This window comes from Amaranthus tricolor, chromosome 5, assembly GCF_026212465.1.
Source record: "Amaranthus tricolor cultivar Red isolate AtriRed21 chromosome 5, ASM2621246v1, whole genome shotgun sequence".
NCBI lineage: Eukaryota > Viridiplantae > Streptophyta > Magnoliopsida > Caryophyllales > Amaranthaceae > Amaranthus > Amaranthus tricolor.
Window position 1 is genome coordinate 28,926,545 of NC_080051.1, and position 19,331 is coordinate 28,945,875.

At 33.9% G+C, this 19,331-nt stretch overlaps 2 protein-coding genes across 4 annotated transcripts; both read left to right on the plus strand.

The window, feature by feature from the left end:
* The first annotated feature begins 278 nt into the window (after positions 1–278).
* LOC130813344 (pentatricopeptide repeat-containing protein At2g22070) lies at positions 279–6,441 on the plus strand. Of its 3 annotated transcripts, none has more exons than XM_057679166.1 (3): positions 279–3,195; positions 3,296–3,475; positions 5,641–6,441. In XM_057679166.1, exon 1 carries the CDS (start codon positions 580–582, stop codon positions 2,929–2,931), a length of 2,352 nt encoding a protein of 783 aa, XP_057535149.1. In that variant the 5' UTR covers positions 279–579; the 3' UTR covers positions 2,932–3,195; positions 3,296–3,475; positions 5,641–6,441. The 3 variants fall into 3 exon arrangements, with proteins under 3 accessions (XP_057535149.1, XP_057535150.1, XP_057535148.1); XM_057679167.1 differs by lacking the exon at positions 5,641–6,441 and adding an exon at positions 4,965–5,560; XM_057679165.1 differs by lacking the exon at positions 5,641–6,441 and adding an exon at positions 4,981–5,560.
* A 3,326-nt stretch (positions 6,442–9,767) lies between these two features.
* On the plus strand, positions 9,768–17,998 carry LOC130812748 (ABC transporter B family member 1-like). Its single transcript, XM_057678325.1, has 10 exons — positions 9,768–10,958; positions 11,048–11,102; positions 11,198–11,373; positions 11,466–11,666; positions 11,847–12,106; positions 12,201–12,517; positions 12,621–12,844; positions 14,890–15,263; positions 15,455–16,169; positions 16,528–17,998. Exons 1-10 carry the CDS (start codon positions 10,536–10,538, stop codon positions 17,812–17,814), a joined length of 4,032 nt encoding a protein of 1,343 aa, XP_057534308.1. The 5' UTR covers positions 9,768–10,535; the 3' UTR covers positions 17,815–17,998.
* The last annotated feature ends 1,333 nt before the right edge of the window (positions 17,999–19,331 follow it).

The following is a 19,331-nucleotide window of genomic DNA, read 5'->3' on the forward strand; positions in this document are numbered from 1 at the left end:
TTGAGACGATTTCAAAGTGATAGTACTACTTTATAATGCCATCGCCCTTGGATTAGGTCTGATGTTTTCATACTCAACTCATTCAATTTAAGATTTGGGTCTTATTTTTAAAGTTAATTTGTTGGAATTGAATTTAAATTTAATAAAAAATAATTAATTCAATGTTTGATTTTAAAAATTTAAAAATAGTAATTACATAGAAAATACAAACAACAAAAGTACAAAACATAAAAGCCAAAACTTTGCCAATTAAAAAATAAACTTTCACACAAATTTGTTCAACTCATACGATAAAAGACTAATAATAACAAATATTTATAACAATTGAATTTAAGTAAGTCTAGAATCTAGATTAGTGTCATTATTAGTATTTTATTTTATTTCTTGATCAAAAACTATTAAAAGAAGTCTTAACATTGCTGAATTCCAAAATATTTGTCTCTTTAAAATTGATTCAAGAAAAAGTGAAACAAAAATGATTGAATGTTTACAGAATACAGCTCAAGAATTAGGTCATTAGTAATGAAATTAAGGATGCCCAGTAGCATATCAGCAGGAAATCATCTCTAAGTTCAAACAATGGGCACCATTTCATTCACTTTGGCTTCTGCTTCTGAATATTATGTGTCATTGCTTCAAACTTGCTTGAAAACCAAAGACCCATCAATTGGGAAATCAATTCATGCTCAAATCATCAAACAAGGTCTCCTTGGTAGTGTATATCTATTGAATAATCTCCTTAACTTTTATGTCAAATGTGGGTTAGCCTCTGTTGCACACCATGTGCTTGATGAAATGCCTCTGAAAAATACATTTTCTTGGAACACTGTCATATCAGGATATGCTAAAGTGGGTATGATGGGTTCCGCTGGTTATGTCTTTAAACAAATTCCTAAACCTGATTCTGTCTCTTGGACTGCCATTATTGTGCGTTACCACCAAATGGGTTATTATGGAAATGCACTTAATATGTTTCTAGAAATGATTAAAGATGGGGTTAAACCAAACCAGTACACCATTACTAGTGTGCTTTCTTCATGTGCAAATATGAGGGATTTGAGTCTTGGTAGGAAGGTTCATTCTTTTGTAGTCAAGCATGGAATTGGGAGTTATGTACCTGTAGCAAATTCATTGTTTAATATGTATGTAAAGATGGGTGATTTTTTTAGGGCAAGGATTGTTTTTGATAGGATGAGGATAAGAAATGTGTCCAGTTGGAATTGTATGATTTCTTTACATATGCAGTCTGGAAATGTCATTCTTGCTAGACAACAGTTTGATCAAATGGATGAACGTAACATTGTGTCATGGAACTCTATGATAACGGGATACAACCAAGCAGGGTTTCATCATGAAGCTCTGAAATTATTCTCTGAAATGTTGAAGGATCGGTCATTGGAACCCGACAAATTTACGTTAGCTAGTGTTTTATCTGCTTGTGCAGCTATTGAGAATTTGAAACTTGGAAAACAAATTCACGCTTACATGATAAAGACCGAGTTTTATATATTTGGGGCAGTGGAAAATTCTTTGATCACAATGTACTCCAAGTGTGGAGGTGTACAAAGTGCTCGTACGATTATACAGAAAAATGGGATTACCAATCTCAATGTTATAGCATTCACAGCTTTGATGGATGGCTATGTTAAGCTTGGAGATGTTAGTCCTGCAAGAGAGATATTTGACTCGTTGAGAGACGGTGATGTGGTTGCTTGGACAGCAATGATAGTAGGGTATGAGCAAAATGGACTTAATGATGATGCAGTGGCATTATTCAGGCTAATGCTTAAAGAAGGGCCGAAACCAAACAGTTACACATTGGCTGCTATGTTAAGTGTCATTTCGAGCTTGGCTTCTCTGCGTCAAGGCAAACAGATTCATGCATTTGCCATAAGGTCGTCAGAATTTTCATCTGCTAGTGTAAGCAATGCACTGATCACCATGTATGCCAAGGCCGGAAGCATAACTGATGCTAAGCGTGTATTTTATGTACATCAATATAGAGACACTGTTATGTGGACCTCTATGATTATTGCATTAGCACAGCATGGTTATGGACAAGAAGCGATAGAGCTCTTCGAGGAAATGCTAGCTTTGGGCATTAAGCCAGATCATATAACTTATGTGGGTGTACTTGTTGCTTGTAGTCATGTTGGTTTGGTAGAAGAAGGAAAGAGCTATTACAACATGATGCAAACAGTGCACAATATTCCACCAACTAATAGCCATTATTCATGCATGATTGATCTCCTCGGACGTGCTGGTTTACTGCAAGAAGCCCAGGATTTTATTAAGAAAATGTGTACTGAACCTGACAATATTGCTTGGGGTTCCCTTTTAGCTTCTTGTAAAGTTCACAAAAATGTAGAGTTAGCGAAAGTTGCAGCAGAAAAATTACTTATACTCGATCCAGATAATAGTGGGGCTTTTGCAGCCCTTGCTAATGTGTATTCTGCCAGTGGAAGGTGGGCAGAGGCCGCCAAAGTTAGGAAATCAATGAAGGAAAAGGGTGTTAAGAAAGATCAAGGTCTGAGCTGGCTTGAGCTCAAACACGAGGTCCATGTCTTTGGAGCTGACGATGTGCTTCACCCTCAAATAGAAAAAATCTACGCAAAGATGAATGAAATCTGGGAGATGATCAAGAAAATGGGTTTTGTTCCAGACACTAGTTCAGTGCTACATGATCTTGATGAAGAAATGAAAGAAAATATTCTTCAGTACCACAGTGAAAAGCTTGCTATAGCATTTGGGCTTCTGAATACCCCTGAAAACACCACCTTAAGAATAATGAAAAACTTGCGCGTGTGTAATGACTGTCATAGTGCTATCAAATTTATTTCAAAGCTGGTGGACAGAGAAATTATCGTTAGAGATGCCACACGGTTTCACCATTTTAAAGGCGGTGTTTGCTCTTGTAAAGACTATTGGTAGTTTTGGAATATGAAGGTAATTACGTTGGAGGTTTATAGATATTTCGAGGATGATGAAAAGGGAAGAGAAACGAAGCGAAGTGTTAAGAAGGGGACCATTTCTTTTCGATGAATGAACTAATGATTTGTAAAACGTTGATAATGTGAGGTATGCTGCTGCTTGTAGAATATGCTTAGGATTCAGAAAATAGCTATAAGTTCATCTATTGTTCTGGCTCTGGATAGTAGCCTTGCTGTATTCTTTTCATGAAAATTCATTGTAAAGGTATACCAAGCAGCATTCCCTTTTCTACTTGAGATTGTTTCTGAAACCCTCCATAGTTTTAGCCTAGCCTGCCCTACTTTTCTAACATTCAGGATTGCAGGGGTTTTTGAAGCTAATTTCCTATGTGCGGCTAAATACATGTGGCGTAAAAGAACTGCTGAGGCGCTATAAGCTAAGTTGATAGCTCCATATTCTGCTGATGGGTGTGATCCTTTAGTGAAGGAAATGGGAAGGTTTTGCTAACAAAAGCTGCTGTCATTCTTCCATTAAGGAAAGAAAGGTATCATTATTTGTATCCCTCTACTTCAGCTTTTGTTTAATTGCTTAGATCTTGCTGCTAAAATTTTGGAAGTGGCATACTGGCATCTTTGTTAAAATGTGATCTCTTTCAAGACTTTGTGTGGTGCAATGCTTTTCTTACTTTCGTGTTGATTTCTCGTCAACAAGTTTGAACCTCTTCAAAAACCAAAGGGAAATTTGTTTTCATCATAGGAACCATCTTGATGTTGGTAAATAACCCACATGTGATCCTAAATCGAATAATTAGAGGGAGGTTGACTTACATATATACTTGATTAGCTACTTCTAATACCAATTAGTTTTTGGATAGAACTCATCAGGTTTGTGTGCAGTCAACTCTCCTCTCTTGCGGCTCTTGTTGTACAAACCCAATAACAAATTTACCACTCGAAACCTACGAAAGCTGACAAACTCAAGTATTTGGTGGTTGTTCATTCCATGCCCATGTTTTGGATCACCAACATATTGGAATCTTTTGTGTGCAATACTCTAGGATAAATATGATGATGTAAAGCTTTTATGGGATATTCTTAAGAATGTAAATAAACAAATCTAGACTGTGGCTGTCCTAGATTTGTGATGAATTCAACACATTCATCAAGGTTCCTGCTTGCAAGTATTCGGAGCGTGAATGCACCATTGTCATGTGCAAGCTGAACCTTGTGGGCTGAAGATCACGTTCAAGATTTGTTGATGGACCCTTGTGTCCACAACTACTTAATAAATTCTATGTCCACTCACCGATAAGAAATCTCAACAAGCGATTAAGGATGAGCGTTTGCTAGGGCATGAGGCATCCACTACTAAGGATGAAGGGGAACAAATGTGGCTAGACATGTGCGCCGGATTAGAGTTTCCATTTTGTCCTATAAATTAATGATGTGTGGGCTAGGATTAGTACATGAAATACTAGAAAACCTTGATTTATCATTGCATTTGGAGCTATGGGATTCAAAGGATCTAACATCATACAAACTACATTGCATTGAGAGTTTGTTGGCGTATATTTTTTCTTTAAAATTAAACACGATTATGAGTTTAGAAATAGTATTGAAAATATGAAAATCAATTTAAATTTCTGTTGATGTTGAATGTCAAGTCCTAGTCCTAATTTCCACTATTAAAGGACTAAACTAGTGATCAATGAGTAGATCATGGTAGGGATAGTTTGGATTGAATGAAATGTAGAGAAAAGAAGGGAAGTGATTTGGAGGTAATTCTTTGTTTTGATAACAAATCGAGAGGAGAGAGATTTGAAAGGAAGAAATTTGGAGGGATTAAATGAATAATATTTGTTAACGTTGGAAAGATTTGAAAAAAAAAATCATCTTGCTCCTCTTCTCTTTCTGCCCTTCTGGCATTCCCTCCTAATAAAACAAGAGTTACTTTTTTTTTATTTGTCTTTCTTTCTTTTCTCTTTCCGTTTTTATTTTTTTTTGTCCAAGATTATTATCCAAACACAGTGTAAGCTTATTGATATTATAGGTAATCAAAGAGAGAATCCAATTCCAATGTTAGGGGTTCAATAGTGATCAAGCTTGGGAGACAAACCGTACAAGCAAATTCCCGCAATTAAAGTGGGAAATTATTCATCGAGAAAGGGACATCTTAACAGCTGATTTCATCACTCTTCCTTCTAGACTCATAGAATCTAGACTCTAAACCAACATTTTCACCAATTTACTTGTCTTAGATTCTTTAATAGTTTCAGAAATACGAACATCAAATTGTATTCTAAAGGTTTTTATTCTATTGATTCAATAATCAACAGCCAATACAATCTATGCGGTAAAGATGTAAAAATATCACATTTTGGCCTTTTGGATACATTAAACATGTATTATTGTAGTATAGTCATGTATACAACAAAAACAAGATTTTATTAGTTCAATGTTATTAAGTAACTCTTATTTAGAGTGCTCTTTGAAGAGGTTGAAAGTATTATGCAACTTTATCCTTGTTACCCATGTTAGTATAACCGATAACATTAGCAAAGTGATCGTTTCCGATTAACTCTATGTTATGCAACTTCATGTTAATAAGAAGTGTAAATGTTTTAATGAGTCGTTTTATTCTACTCTCCATATAGTCTATAGTGATGATGTGTCATGTGTGAAATTTGTAAATTTAATTTTATCATTTCAGATTAGGAATTCTTTGGTCGCCCTCTTTTTATGGTCATGAGTTGCCGCCTTCCTTTCCTCCTCAGACTCTGCTTATAGTTTTTCTATGGGCGGGATACATTGAATATGATGACGATGATTTCAGATTAGGGATCAATATTCATTACACAAATTAAACACAAAAAATAACTTAAAAGTGTACTTAAGTTTGAGTAATTGTATTTCCTTGGTCATGTTATTAGCCTAAAATTATCTTGCATTGTCTTGTCTTATTTTTTGTCATGTGTTTTTCTTTAGGTCTTTCTCGAGCTGAGAAATTCTTTGGCAGTGTTCTCTTTTATTGTCTTTCATTCATCTTCAAATTCTGATTATATAAATTTTTATGAGTGGAATAAACGATATATGTTAGGGATGAAGAATTACTTTTTACAATACTAATCAACTCATAAATTGTTGTGTAGTAAATTCTGTAAAAAGGTATAAAAGTCCAGCAAACAATTTTGAAGAAAAAGAACGAAAACCAGCTTTAAATTAAACATATTCTCTGCAAAGGAAACTTAATCACAATTATTTTATAATCGAGTTAATTAATAATTACTTGAGTCTTCTTTATTATTATTAATTATAATACAAGCCAGAGAAAGATAATTAAAGTCCCTTTATTAACTCTTAAATTTCTGAAAAGCAGTAATTAAAGAATTAAGAATGTGGTATACAGAATTATAGAAATAGATAGATAGTACTCCATTTGTATATTTCTTGAGTTTAGTAAACTGACATGGTATTAATCAGATCATGTTCAGTTATTTAGCTAAGTAACATATTTTAATTACAGCGGTTTTTGTTTTTGTTTGAGATAGTTTTATAATAAGATAGATTTATATAAGAAATTCAATTTAAAAATAAAATAAAATAAGTGAATGTTTTAATACTTAAATTATCAGTTTTAATATTTAAAATAACATGTTAAATATTAAATAAATAACTAAAATTATCTCTCGATGCGATCATATTAAATGAGAATTTGTGTTTTAATTAAATTTTTTTTTTGAAAGTGCTTGTTATAACTATGAACAAAGTGGAGTCATTTGCTGTCAATATGAATCTCAAGATATGGCCCAAGATTTGCTGCGTGGATCCAACATTTATTATTTGGAAAAATTACCCTGAATAATATGAACTTTCACTGATTTTCCTACAATAATACGAACTTTCAATTAACCATGAATAATACGAACTTTAATACATATTTCCCGCTAGCATACCTGATCGGTTTTTTACCTGGAGAAACGGTAAATTCCCCATTTCTTCATTATGCTAGCGGGAAATATGTATCAAAGTTCGTATTTTATTCATAGTTAATTGAAAGTTCGTATTATTGTAGGAAAATCAGTGAAAGTTCGTATTATTCAGGGTAATTTTTCTTACTTAGTTTTATCAGCCAAAAAAAAAAATTTTAAGGAATGAGTAAGTTTACCGGTAACAGGTAAAAGGGTATGCCAGCGGGAAATATGTATCAAAGTTCGTATTATTCATGGTTAATTGAAAGTTCGTATTATTGTAGGAAAATCAGTGAAAGTTCATATTATTCAAGGTAATTTTTCCTTATTATTTTTACCTTTGGTTTCTCTTAGGATTTAGGGGTCTTACTCTTTGGTTAGCATTTTGTTTTTTTTTTTTTTAAATAGAGTAGTATTTCTATTGTAAAGCTATTTTCGGAAAAAGTAAATATAATAATTTTATATTTAGATTTGATGAATTTTTTTGGAAAAAATGAAGGTGGTGAAAACTTGGGAATGGCTGAAAATTATTTGCAAAGAATAAAATGTTTTTTAACCATATTTTCATTTTTAATCGCTTATCAAACCAAACGACAGAATATGAGATTTTTTTTAAAAAAAATGTTTATCACTAAAATTTTATGTTAGAATGAAGTACCATGCGTTTGCTGTTATTTACATATCCAAATGAGACAGTATTAGAAAGATAAAAAAAAAATAAAAAAACTAAAAAAAAAAAGAATTACATCACCATTACTTGTGACTTATGTATTAAAAATTTAAATCAAACCAAACTGCATAATTAATCATATGTTTAACATCTTGATCAGTTTCTTTGTTATTATGAAAATTTGAGTGAATATACACCAAAACACAAATTTTTAGGTGTACATTCGTATCTATGTTCACGACATTTTTACTATAATTATCGTTGTTAAAACAACATATCATATTTTATCTCTTAGTTTTACTTTGAATTAGTTTCAATATTTAATTTTAATATTTACATCTCTATATGGTTTAACACTGACTTCATTTATATTATTTACTTCGACTAATACAATCCTTTAACAATCGATATGTATCACTGAACTTCACATTTATATATATTGAATTTACATGCATGAAAAAACTATAAAAAATGGAAGATTAATATAGGAAAATTAATTTCTTTGATTAAAAAAATGTTTCAAAAGATGGAAATTGACTTTGGATCTTTGTTATATATTTAATTGCTTATCAAACACATTAACAAATAAAAAAAAATTTAGGTGTTAAAGCATTCATGTGATAATATGGGTCGAGGATTGCAACAGTGGGACTACATATACGTATTATAATAATATATATTATTTGAAAAATAAGTATTATATATTATTATCATTAAATGGAAGTGACAAATTGACAATGTTGGAAGTTTTTAGTGTTTAAGCAATTTGTGACAAAATAGATATTTGTTGCTTTCTGGTTATTGCTTACTGCCTATTGCCTAGTGGTTGTGTTTTATCTCCAATTAGGACAACAAAACGTGGGCTAAGCTAACTAATTATTTATTCTTTGGATTAGGAGTTAAGACTCAAGGAAGGGTATTACTAAACCTGAATCGAATTCAGGTTCTCATGTAAAAAAATAATATTTATTTTAATTGAAATTGTAAAAAAATAAAATTTATTTTAATTGAAATAAAATTTGATTTTTTTTAAGTTAGTATATTTAATGGAAGAACTCTCCAAATTCATTTTGGAGTGTGCGAGGACAAATTTATACTTCAACCATTTTAGAGTAAGTGTTTTATTTTTTGTTTGATCCCTACAAAACTCATCAACTTTTAACTTTTATTTATTATTTTGCATTTTCTCAAATTTTAAGCATAAAGTCTATGAATGTATTATCATATTATGATTTGCATTAATTATACTTTTTAACTCACTCTAAGTATATAGGAGTAGACACACAAAATGGTTATACCTCCAAGATAACTCGATAATCATAAATGGTTAAGATTATAGGGTAAAAACAAAGCCACATCGCATCGTATCGGTTGCGTTGTAAAGATTTTCAAAATAAATGAACCAATCTTTTTCACATTGTTAAGGTGTAAAAAAAATCACGTTCTACGTTGTATTAAAGAATATCTTATAATTTCACCCGGTATTTAGACGTTAAGATAACCGCAACACTCTCGTTACCTTACTGTTATTTTGTTATCGCGATCAGGACCGTGACTGCGGTCATGTCAAAGAATGATAAAAGATGAATGATGAATACTAAGTTACTAACCCAATTCATGACCAATGAATGTGGGTTTTAGGTGCATTACACTAGTTAAGGTTCTTAGTTGATATACAAATATACAATCACATATACATTCACATTGGTAGTTCAACTTCTTACACAGTATTTTTTGTCGGATGTTTAAATTATTGATTTAGAAACCTCCTCACATCGCACTCCTTCTCTCTCCTCCACCTCTCTTAGACTCTTACCCTATCACATGTCCCTTTCTTTTTATCATCTTCCACCGTAGTCTCGAGTTTGCTTGGGCTATATCAATTTGAGTCGTTTGATCATAAATTTCTATATTTTCGATTTTTATTTATTTTTACCTTATTTAAACCAACAAAGAAATAAGGGTAAACCAACAAAGAAGTATAAGGAGGAGGAAGAAGAATTAAGTGTAACAATTTAAAGGTATCTATATTTGCCATTTAATATGTGACAATGAGTGCCATCAGCCAAAAATATACAAAGTTTGAATATTTAGAAATAATCAATAATATAAATTAGTCACAACAGATGAGCAATGTGTATAACTATTCATAACAATTTTTTCTATTAATTTCTATTATCCTCACTCCATTTACAGAAGATTAAACACAAAATTACTAACTAAATGAATTTTTAAGAAATCCAAGTGTAATCATTTAAGCACTCTAAGAAAAAACTTAGCTCCGCCCCAGAATATATCCTAAGTTCTCCCTTACAAGCTACAACTACAAGTTACAACCAAACTAATGAATGGATGAATGAATCATGAATTATGTAACATATCTTGTATTTTAAGTTCACCTTTATAAGCTATTCTATGTCTTCCTTTTAATTTGAGCATACTCTTTTAATTTGTCTTAATAATTTTGCACCATTTTATTATCAATGACTTAATTTTCTTCTCTTTGATCTCAATAATAAATTTATTTTCTATTTAGCTGAATTATTTATTTTTATTATCTACTTAGTCTTATTTTTTTTAATAAAATTTTCTTTGGAATAATTTCCATCCAAAATGAGTACTAATGAAAATAAGTGAATGAAGGGTGATTGAAACATCTGTTGTCACTTCCCTCCTCAATCTTTCTTTATCTCTCTCTTTCTACATTTTTACACAGAAAGACAAGCAAATATGTACCAGACAGTAGTAATTCTCTGCTTCCCTAAGAATAAAGATGGTGTTTTGTAGAAGCTATGAACCATTAACTAAAAACAAAATAAAAGTTTTAATCTTTTACGAAAAAAAAAAAGCAACTTTGGAGAGAGAGAAATGGGAAGAAAATAGAAGTGGGGGTTAATATATTTTTATTATTTAGCCCCTACCACTTTTTGCTTATAAACGAAGCTTAAATTTGGTAGTTAACAAATAATGTCACAAGATTCTAAGGAGATAAAGACAATTGAACAGTGGAGATGGTCTGAAATGCAAGGGATTGATCTTCTTCCTTCCAGCAATTTATCATCAACAACACCAGAAAATAATCCCCATTTACATAGAGAATCAAAAACAGCACCTAAAGTAATAGAACACAAGATAGAAAAAGAAATGGAAGTTGCAGAAGGGAAAAAAGATGGATCAGAGAAACCTAAAGAAGCTCCTCCTGCTGTTGGGTTTCAAGAATTATTCAGATTTGCTGATGGTTTGGATTACATTTTAATGGGGATTGGCTCTCTTGGAGCTTTTGTTCATGGGTGTTCTTTGCCACTTTTTCTTAGATTCTTTGCTGATCTTGTTAATTCTTTTGGTTCTTATGCCAATAATCCTGATAAAATGATGCAAGAAGTTTTAAAGGTACATCATTTAATCAAATACTTTCAAAAGAACTTAACTTTTTTACTTTGAAAATTTTGATTTGATGGGTTTTAACCCTACTTGTGCAGTATGCATACTATTTTCTTGTTGTTGGAGCTGCAATTTGGGCATCTTCATGGGCAGGTAAATGATATACTCCAGTTTGTTTTAGTTTTTTTTAATGATAATTTTTATACCCATTTTCAATAGAACTGTAATTTGATGAATTATTTGGACAGAAATTGCCTGTTGGATGTGGACTGGAGAAAGACAATCAACAAAAATGAGGATCAAGTACTTAGAAGCAGCATTAAGTCAGGACATTCAGTACTTTGATACTCAAGTTAGAACTTCTGACATTGTTTTTGCCATTAACACTGATGCTGCATTAGTCCAAGATGCCATAAGTGAGAAGGTAAACATTTATATCCTCTTTTTCTTTTGTTTATTAACCTTAAATTTTCTGTAAATTTGGATATTTATTTGCTTTTCTGGGTGAATTTACAGTTGGGTAGTTTCATTCATTACTTAGCAACATTTGTGACTGGTTTTGTGGTGGGATTTACTGCTGTATGGCAATTAGCTTTAGTAACTCTTGCTGTTGTGCCTCTTATTGCAATTATTGGTGGAATCCACACTACAACATTAGCTAAACTAACCAGCAAGAGCCAAGGAGCTATGTCACAAGCTGGGAATATTGTTGAACAGGTACAATTCTATGAACAATGCTTGTATATTTCCTAAAATATAACCTTTTGAGCCTGTCTTTTGATACTTATATCATTTGGGTATTTTCAATTGGTGCCAAATTTGACCTTTAGAGCAACAAAACATGTTTTTTGGTGATTTTTTTCATCTGGGTGTTTCTCAATTGGTGTTAAATTGCAGACAATTGTTCAAATTCGGGTAGTTTTCGCATTTGTTGGTGAATCGAGAGCTCTACAAGGGTACTCAGATGCATTGAAAATCGCCCAAAGGCTGGGTTACAAGAGTGGATTAGCCAAGGGTTTGGGATTGGGTGGAACTTATTTTGTTGTATTTTGCTGTTATGCTCTTCTTCTTTGGTATGGAGGATATCTTGTTAGGCATCATTTAACAAATGGTGGACTTGCCATAGCTACTATGTTCGCGGTCATGATCGGGGGAATGTAAGTCCTGTTTTTGATCAATGTTTCCATTTCTATGTATAATTGTTCTATAGTGAGTTTAAAGATTGAACTGTTTACTAATTTGATTAATCAGAGGTTTGGGACAATCGGTCCCGAGTATGAGTGCATTTGCCAAGGCAAAAGTTGCAGCTGCAAAGATTTTTATGGTAGTTGATCACAAACCAAACGTAGATCGAAACAACGAATCAGGCACAGAATTGGAATCAGTAACAGGACAAATTGAGCTCAAAAATGTCGACTTTTCATATCCATCTCGACCAGATGTGAAAATTCTTAATAATTTCTGTCTTACAGTACCTGCTGGAAAAACCATAGCTCTAGTTGGTAGTAGTGGATCCGGAAAAAGCACTGTGGTGTCTCTCATTGAGAGATTTTACGATCCAACCGAAGGTAAACTTGCTTCTAAATTTCCACCTTAATTTGGTGATTTTAGGGAACTTGTTACATGATGAAATTTCAAGATATCAGCTGATAGAAACACAAAAATGTACAGGACAAGTTCTTGTAGATGGGCATGATATAAAATCATTGAAGCTTAGATGGTTAAGGCAGCAAATCGGTTTGGTGAGCCAAGAGCCTGCGTTGTTCGCGACCAGCATCAAAGAAAACATACTTCTAGGCAGACCGGATGCTAGTTTGGCCGAGGTCGAAGAAGCTGCTAGAGTTGCCAATGCCCATTCTTTTATCATTAAGCTTCCTGATGGCTTTGACACTCAGGTTAGACAAATTTTCAGCACATTTTATGGAAGTGTTTTTTTTGTTTGTATATTCATTCAATAAAAATCTGATCTCTTGTTAAAAAATGGGATTGTAAATCTAGATTTTAGACCCAACCTCCAGCTTGTTTGTTGGTTGTGATTATGTCAAAGGATATTGTTGGTTAATACCTAAGTGTAGCAACCTATGTCACTTGGACTTGGGTACTGATGTCAAATATTGGTACGAGTCCAAGTGTCAGATACTGGTACCAATGTCTGAGCATCAAGAATCAGACATGGGAACATGAAGCAAAATGAAAATTCCGAATAACATAGGTAGCAACTAATTTGGACCAGAGGTAGTATGTTGCACAAATCTTTGTTAAGAAATAAGGGAATGATATGATATGATTAAGGGAAAGATGTTTAAAATTAATCGAAATGACGTTCTTTCCTCGTCACTTGATTTAAATGGAAAAGAAAATCTAATTATTCGGCATTACTCAAATGGTATAAAGATTTCAAAATCCTAAAATCGCCAAATGATGGCATTGGGTAATGAAATGTTGTTATTTCTGTAATATCCAAAAAAAAGAAAAATATTATTAGTCTCATTTATTGTGTTCAGATTTTCCATAGATTTGGCCGGTATGTTGACTAATATGAAGAGTTTGAACAAGCATAGATAAGATAAACACTATTTCACCATCAAGGGGATGGTTCTCTTTTGTTTTTAATAAGCTTGATTTGCATCTTTTTGCTTGGATACAAGTGATACTAGTTGATGACTAGTCTACTAATAGTATCTCTAATAAAAGGATTATTCTTCCTTTGCCAATTCATATAATTAATTATTAGTTAATTAATTTATATTTCCTGTTCTTCATTACATTCATACACTAGTGTTTAGTAGTACATAGTTAGGTGTGAGCTTTCTTAAAGGACTGAAATTGGGATGATTAGTCAATAAATAGAACCTAACCTCTTTTTCCCATTCAAAAAGTCAATGCTTGAGTAGGGTGATTGTGCGCATGTGTAAGGTGTTCGACCACAGTGACACTGGTCCTATAAGGGTTATAAAATATTCACAAATTCTTGTATGAGACGGTCTCATTGTGGGATCGCCTTATTCATGGGTTAAATAGCCCAATCATACACTTTTTTGCATATTTACATATGGGCTTTTTGTTCCGTGGTCGTCTTACCGAGAGACAGTATCTCACAAGAGTAACTCTAAAATATTAGCTTTTCCTTTAGTTTAAGTACTTGTTTTTAGGCCTTAAAATATAAAAAATATATAAATAAAAAGGCCTAATTTTTTTGTGTATTTCTGCTCTGCCCCTACAAAGATGGTGTTTGGTCAAGCATTTAAAGAAATGGTAGCATGTCTCAGTCAACAATGCATGTGCAGATATTAATAGCTTACTCTTTTTCCTCTTCAGAAACAAGGACCATTTGGACTTGAGTATTTGTCAGTTTGTATTATATTATCTACTCACTACTTTATATTTTCTTATACATGACATGATTAGCACTTAAAATTACTATTAATAATTTCCTGAAGTTGATGCAATATAAAATGTTATTTCTTCTTCTGATAGGCAACTCCCTCATTTTGTGGGTCAGCAAAGACTTTAAAAGGAGCTTTCATCAAAAGTTCAAAACCTACTTGTATTATACTCTAATTTTTAAATATAATTAAGAACTAGATGTGAAATCCTCTGACTTATACATTATATTATTAAAAATAAAATTTTAAAATAATTAAAAAAAATGACAAATGATTTGGGAATCAAGCAAAGATTCCATGTTATTTGATTATACTCCTTAATAAGTACTACTCTCCTAGTAGACAATTTTTTTTGCACACCATACTAAGCAAGTAAGCATGTCTTCCGGGAAAAATTGTGCTATGCTTCTTTTTTTCTATGTAGTTTTTCGGGGATCTCCATATCTGTTGCTGTTATAGGTTGACGATGATATTTTCCGATGCCTTACTTCGTCCATTAATATCTTCATACAATGACTGTGATTAAAGTCTGATAATTTTTCTGAAAATGATAGGTCGGGGAGAGAGGCTTGCAACTTTCGGGAGGACAGAAACAACGGATAGCGATTGCTAGGGCGATGCTTAAGAACCCCGCAATACTTCTCTTAGACGAAGCAACTAGTGCCCTAGACTCGGAATCAGAGAAGCTCGTCCAAGAGGCACTTGATCGTTTTATGATTGGAAGGACAACCCTTGTTATTGCCCACCGTCTTTCCACCATTCGTAAGGCTGATCTTGTGGCTGTACTGCAGCAGGGAAGTGTATCGGAGATTGGAACCCATGATGAACTCATGATCAAAGGAGAAAATAGTGTTTATTCTAAGCTCATTCGTATGCAAGAAGCAGCACATGAAACAGCCTTGAATAATGCCAGAAAGAGTAGTGCAAGGTACTGTCTATCTATGAACACTTTTGACAGTTTGTCAAATTAGATCACCTTACTAATGTGTCTTGTTCGGGGTAAGATTTACGGGAATTTCATCCTCTAGTAATTCTTTCGGAGCATGTCGCCGGACACTTTCCATTGGAAGAAAACAGAGAAAACAATAAACTAGTTTGACATTGTACTTAATCTTGCAGGCCTTCAAGTGCTAGAAACTCGGTTAGCTCACCAATTATTACACGGAATTCATCATATGGGCGATCGCCTTATTCACGCCGGCTCTCTGATTTCTCTACTTCTGATTTTAGTCTTTCCATCGATGCTGCCCATGCAAATTACCGGCTTGAGAAGTTGGCATTCAAAGAACAAGCAAATTCCTTTCGCCGTCTTGCTAAGATGAACGCTCCTGAATGGCCATATGCGTTGGTTGGTTCTATAGGCTCCGTTATCTGTGGTTCACTCAGTGCGTTCTTTGCCTATGTTCTCAGTGCTGTCCTTAGTGTCTACTATAACCCAGACCATGCATTCATGATCAGAGAAATTGCTAAGTACTGCTATCTACTAATTGGACTTTCATCAGCTGCCCTCATCTTCAACACGCTGCAGCATTTCTTCTGGGACGTGGTCGGTGAGAATCTGACAAAAAGGGTTAGAGAGAAAATGATGGCAGCTGTGATAAAGAACGAGATGGCATGGTTTGACCAGGAAGAAAATGAGAGTGCTCGAATTGCTGCTAGGCTAGCTCTTGATGCCAATAATGTTCGATCCGCTATTGGGGACAGAATATCTGTTATAATGCAGAATTCTGCCCTCTTGCTTGTTGCTTGTACTGCTGGATTCGTGTTGCAATGGCGCCTTGCCCTTGTACTTATAGCTGTCTTCCCTGTGGTGGTTGCCGCTACTGTTCTGCAGGTTTGTTTCATCGTGTCTTAAGCTGATTGTCTTGCCCACGTAACATTGATTCTCTCAAAATAAGCCAAAACAGCCCAAAAATGACCATAATTTGCTTTTTTCGATTCGCAATTCACAAGATGAGCTAATCATGTGACACTGTGTCTTACGAATTAGAAAAAGTCGGTCCTTCGTACCTTTCTCTACAACAGTTAAATTTTGTTTAAAAAAATACTTCTAAGGAATAATATATGCTTGTAATTATGAAAAGGGGATAACTGAGCAATCATGAATTCTCCATGTGATTTACTGCTAAACAAGACAGTTACTACATGAAACCAGATGATAATTCCTGATGCATGTATTGTTTTGTGGACAGAAAATGTTTCTGAAAGGTTTCTCTGGAGATCTAGAGGCTGCCCATGCTAAGGCTACACAGCTGGCAGGAGAAGCTGTGTCGAATGTCAGAACTGTTGCTGCCTTTAATTCAGAAGCGAAAATTGTCGGTCTTTTTACTTCTAATCTTGAAACTCCTTTACGAAGTTGTTTCTGGAAGGGGCAGATTGCAGGTAGCGGATACGGAATAGCTCAATTTGCCCTTTATGCTTCCTATGCTCTTGGTCTCTGGTATGCTTCGTGGCTTGTTAAGCATGGCATCTCTGATTTCTCCAAGACAATTCGGGTTTTCATGGTCCTTATGGTCTCTGCTAATGGTGCTGCTGAGACCTTGACCCTGGCTCCTGATTTCATCAAGGGAGGCCGTGCTATGAAATCGGTGTTTGAGCTTCTTGATCGCAAAACTGAGATCGAACCGGATGATCCAAATGCTACATTAATTCCTGAACGACTTCGAGGGGAAGTGGAGCTCAAGCATGTTGACTTCTCCTATCCCACACGTCCTGACATCTCCGTCTTCCAAGACCTTAACTTGCGAGCACGTGCAGGAAAGACTCTTGCTTTGGTAGGCCCAAGTGGATGTGGCAAGAGTTCTGTCATTTCCCTTGTTCTTAGATTCTACGATCCATCATCGGGAAGAGTCCTGATTGATGGTAAGGACATCCGAAAGTACAATCTCAAGTCTCTAAGGCAGCATATGGCTTTAGTCCCTCAGGAACCTTGCCTCTTTGCCACAACTATTTACGATAACATCAAGTATGGCAACGATAATGCAACAGAAACTGAGATAATTGAAGCAGCAACCCTAGCCAACGCGCACAAGTTCATATCAGCAATGCCCGATGGGTACAAGACCCAAGTAGGAGAAAGGGGGGTTCAATTGTCCGGGGGACAAAAACAGCGGATTGCACTAGCTAGAGCGTTCGTGAAAAAGGCGGAAATAATGTTGCTCGATGAAGCTACTAGTGCACTTGACGCAGAGTCGGAGAGATCCGTTCAAGAAGCCCTAAACCGTGCTTGCACAGGGAAGACTACAATCGTGGTGGCACACAGGCTATCGACCATTAGGAATGCCCATGTCATTGCTGTTATTGATGAAGGAAAAGTGGCAGAACAAGGTTCTCATTCTCATTTACTAAAGAACTACCCAGACGGGTGCTATGCTCGGATGATACAGCTGCAAAGGTTCTCACACGGTCAGGCCATAGAAATGGCGTCAGGATCAACCTCTTCCTTACATCCAAGAGAAGACGAGGGAAGAGAAAATTGATACCCTTAAAAGGGGAAGAATTTCCAAATTTCGTATAAAGATCGAGGAAACCGAAAGGAAGAAAAAGAGTATAGTCCAATATCCCTTCTCATCAGTTTGGAATTCTTGATTTTTGCTGTCATATATAGCCATGTTGTGTATGTGTTATCTAATTTAGCTTATAAAATATAGTGTTTCTACCCAAGATAATTTCACTTGGAGACATTCAACCCTATTTTTTGTACATCCACATGCATTCACAACATCAACTATAGGGTACAAAAATTCTCATTACAACACTAATCCTACCACAAACACGCGGTACCAAAAAACATATGTATCGTGTATTGAAATCATGAAGTGTTCGAGTGACATAAATATAATATGTTTATATATGCGTTTTCTTTCTGTTTTATTTGTCCGAGAAGACGGGTGAGGCTGGTGAGCATAGCATTGCACCCTTGAAAACATAGAGTAAGAATAGACATGAGTGAAGAAGATAATGAAGAAGAGGTGTAGAGCATAGGGGTGGAGGTTAAGTCATGAGTCATGAGTGATGTAAACATTATAGGAGCACAATAATTTAGTTTTGAACTTCTGGTTTATTGTATACCTTTATTAATCCACACATGAAAAGAGAAAGTGTACTTTTTTTAGTGACACTTTACTAAGAAATTATATCACTTTATCTTATCATAAGTGTCCTCTTTAATTTTTCATGAATTTTAAAAAAAAATAATTCCACGTAATATTATTAAACTTTTCTGAAACGCCAGTGGTACAATTTTCTAAGATTTTTCCACATGGTAGCATTCAGTTTATGCCTTATTTAACTATCGTAGCATTTTCTGTTAAATTTTTATCAAATTCCGTTTAATTCACCCTTTTGACGTTTGTATCCTTATTAAGTATTGGTTTTTAGCTTTATAATTTGCCTAAATCATTTTTATGCTCTTAAATGTTTATTCACCATTTTGACATTTAATTTAACTGTTTAATTCATCAACGCTCTTAAACGGTGAATAAAATGTCAAAATTATGAATTAAACATTTGAGAGCATAAAAATGGTTTAGGAAAAATTATAAAAACAACAACCAACACTTTAATAAGGGTAGAAACGTCACAATGGTAAATTAAACGGAAATTGACAAGAATTTAACAGAAAATGCTATGACAGTTAAATAAGGCATAAACTGGATGCTACCATGTGGAAAAATCTTAGAAAAGTGCTACCACTGGCGTTTCAAAAAGTTTGATGCTACCATGTGTAATTTCTCTTAAAAAATAAGTTGGTTGATATTTTGCATCATTTGAATTGTGATGTGAGAGTTTTTTCACGTAAATGATGAAAAATAAATAGAATAAAAGAGTAGAAATTACGTTGGAATATTTTGAGGAACTCACACTTTTAATTAGAAATATAGGACACTTGTGATGAACCGATCTAATAAGAAAATAAGACACTTATATTGAAATTGAGATAGTATATATAAATAATAATAAATCATCAAAATACATGTAAATTAAAAGAAATAAA

What these genes read in the sequence shown, in the direction of transcription:
- LOC130813344 (XM_057679166.1), top strand. Translation starts at nt 580, where the DNA reads ATGGGCACCATTTCATTCACTTTGGCTTCTGCTTCTGAATATTATGTG.
- LOC130812748 (XM_057678325.1), top strand. Translation starts at nt 10,536, where the DNA reads ATGTCACAAGATTCTAAGGAGATAAAGACAATTGAACAGTGGAGATGG. An exon ending in CTGGGAATATTGTTGAACAG is followed by an intron (nt 11,667 to 11,846) that starts GTACAATTCTAT and finishes GTTAAATTGCAG; the next exon opens with ACAATTGTTCAAATTCGGGT. An exon ending in CTGATGGCTTTGACACTCAG is followed by an intron (nt 12,845 to 14,889) that starts GTTAGACAAATT and finishes TGAAAATGATAG; the next exon opens with GTCGGGGAGAGAGGCTTGCA.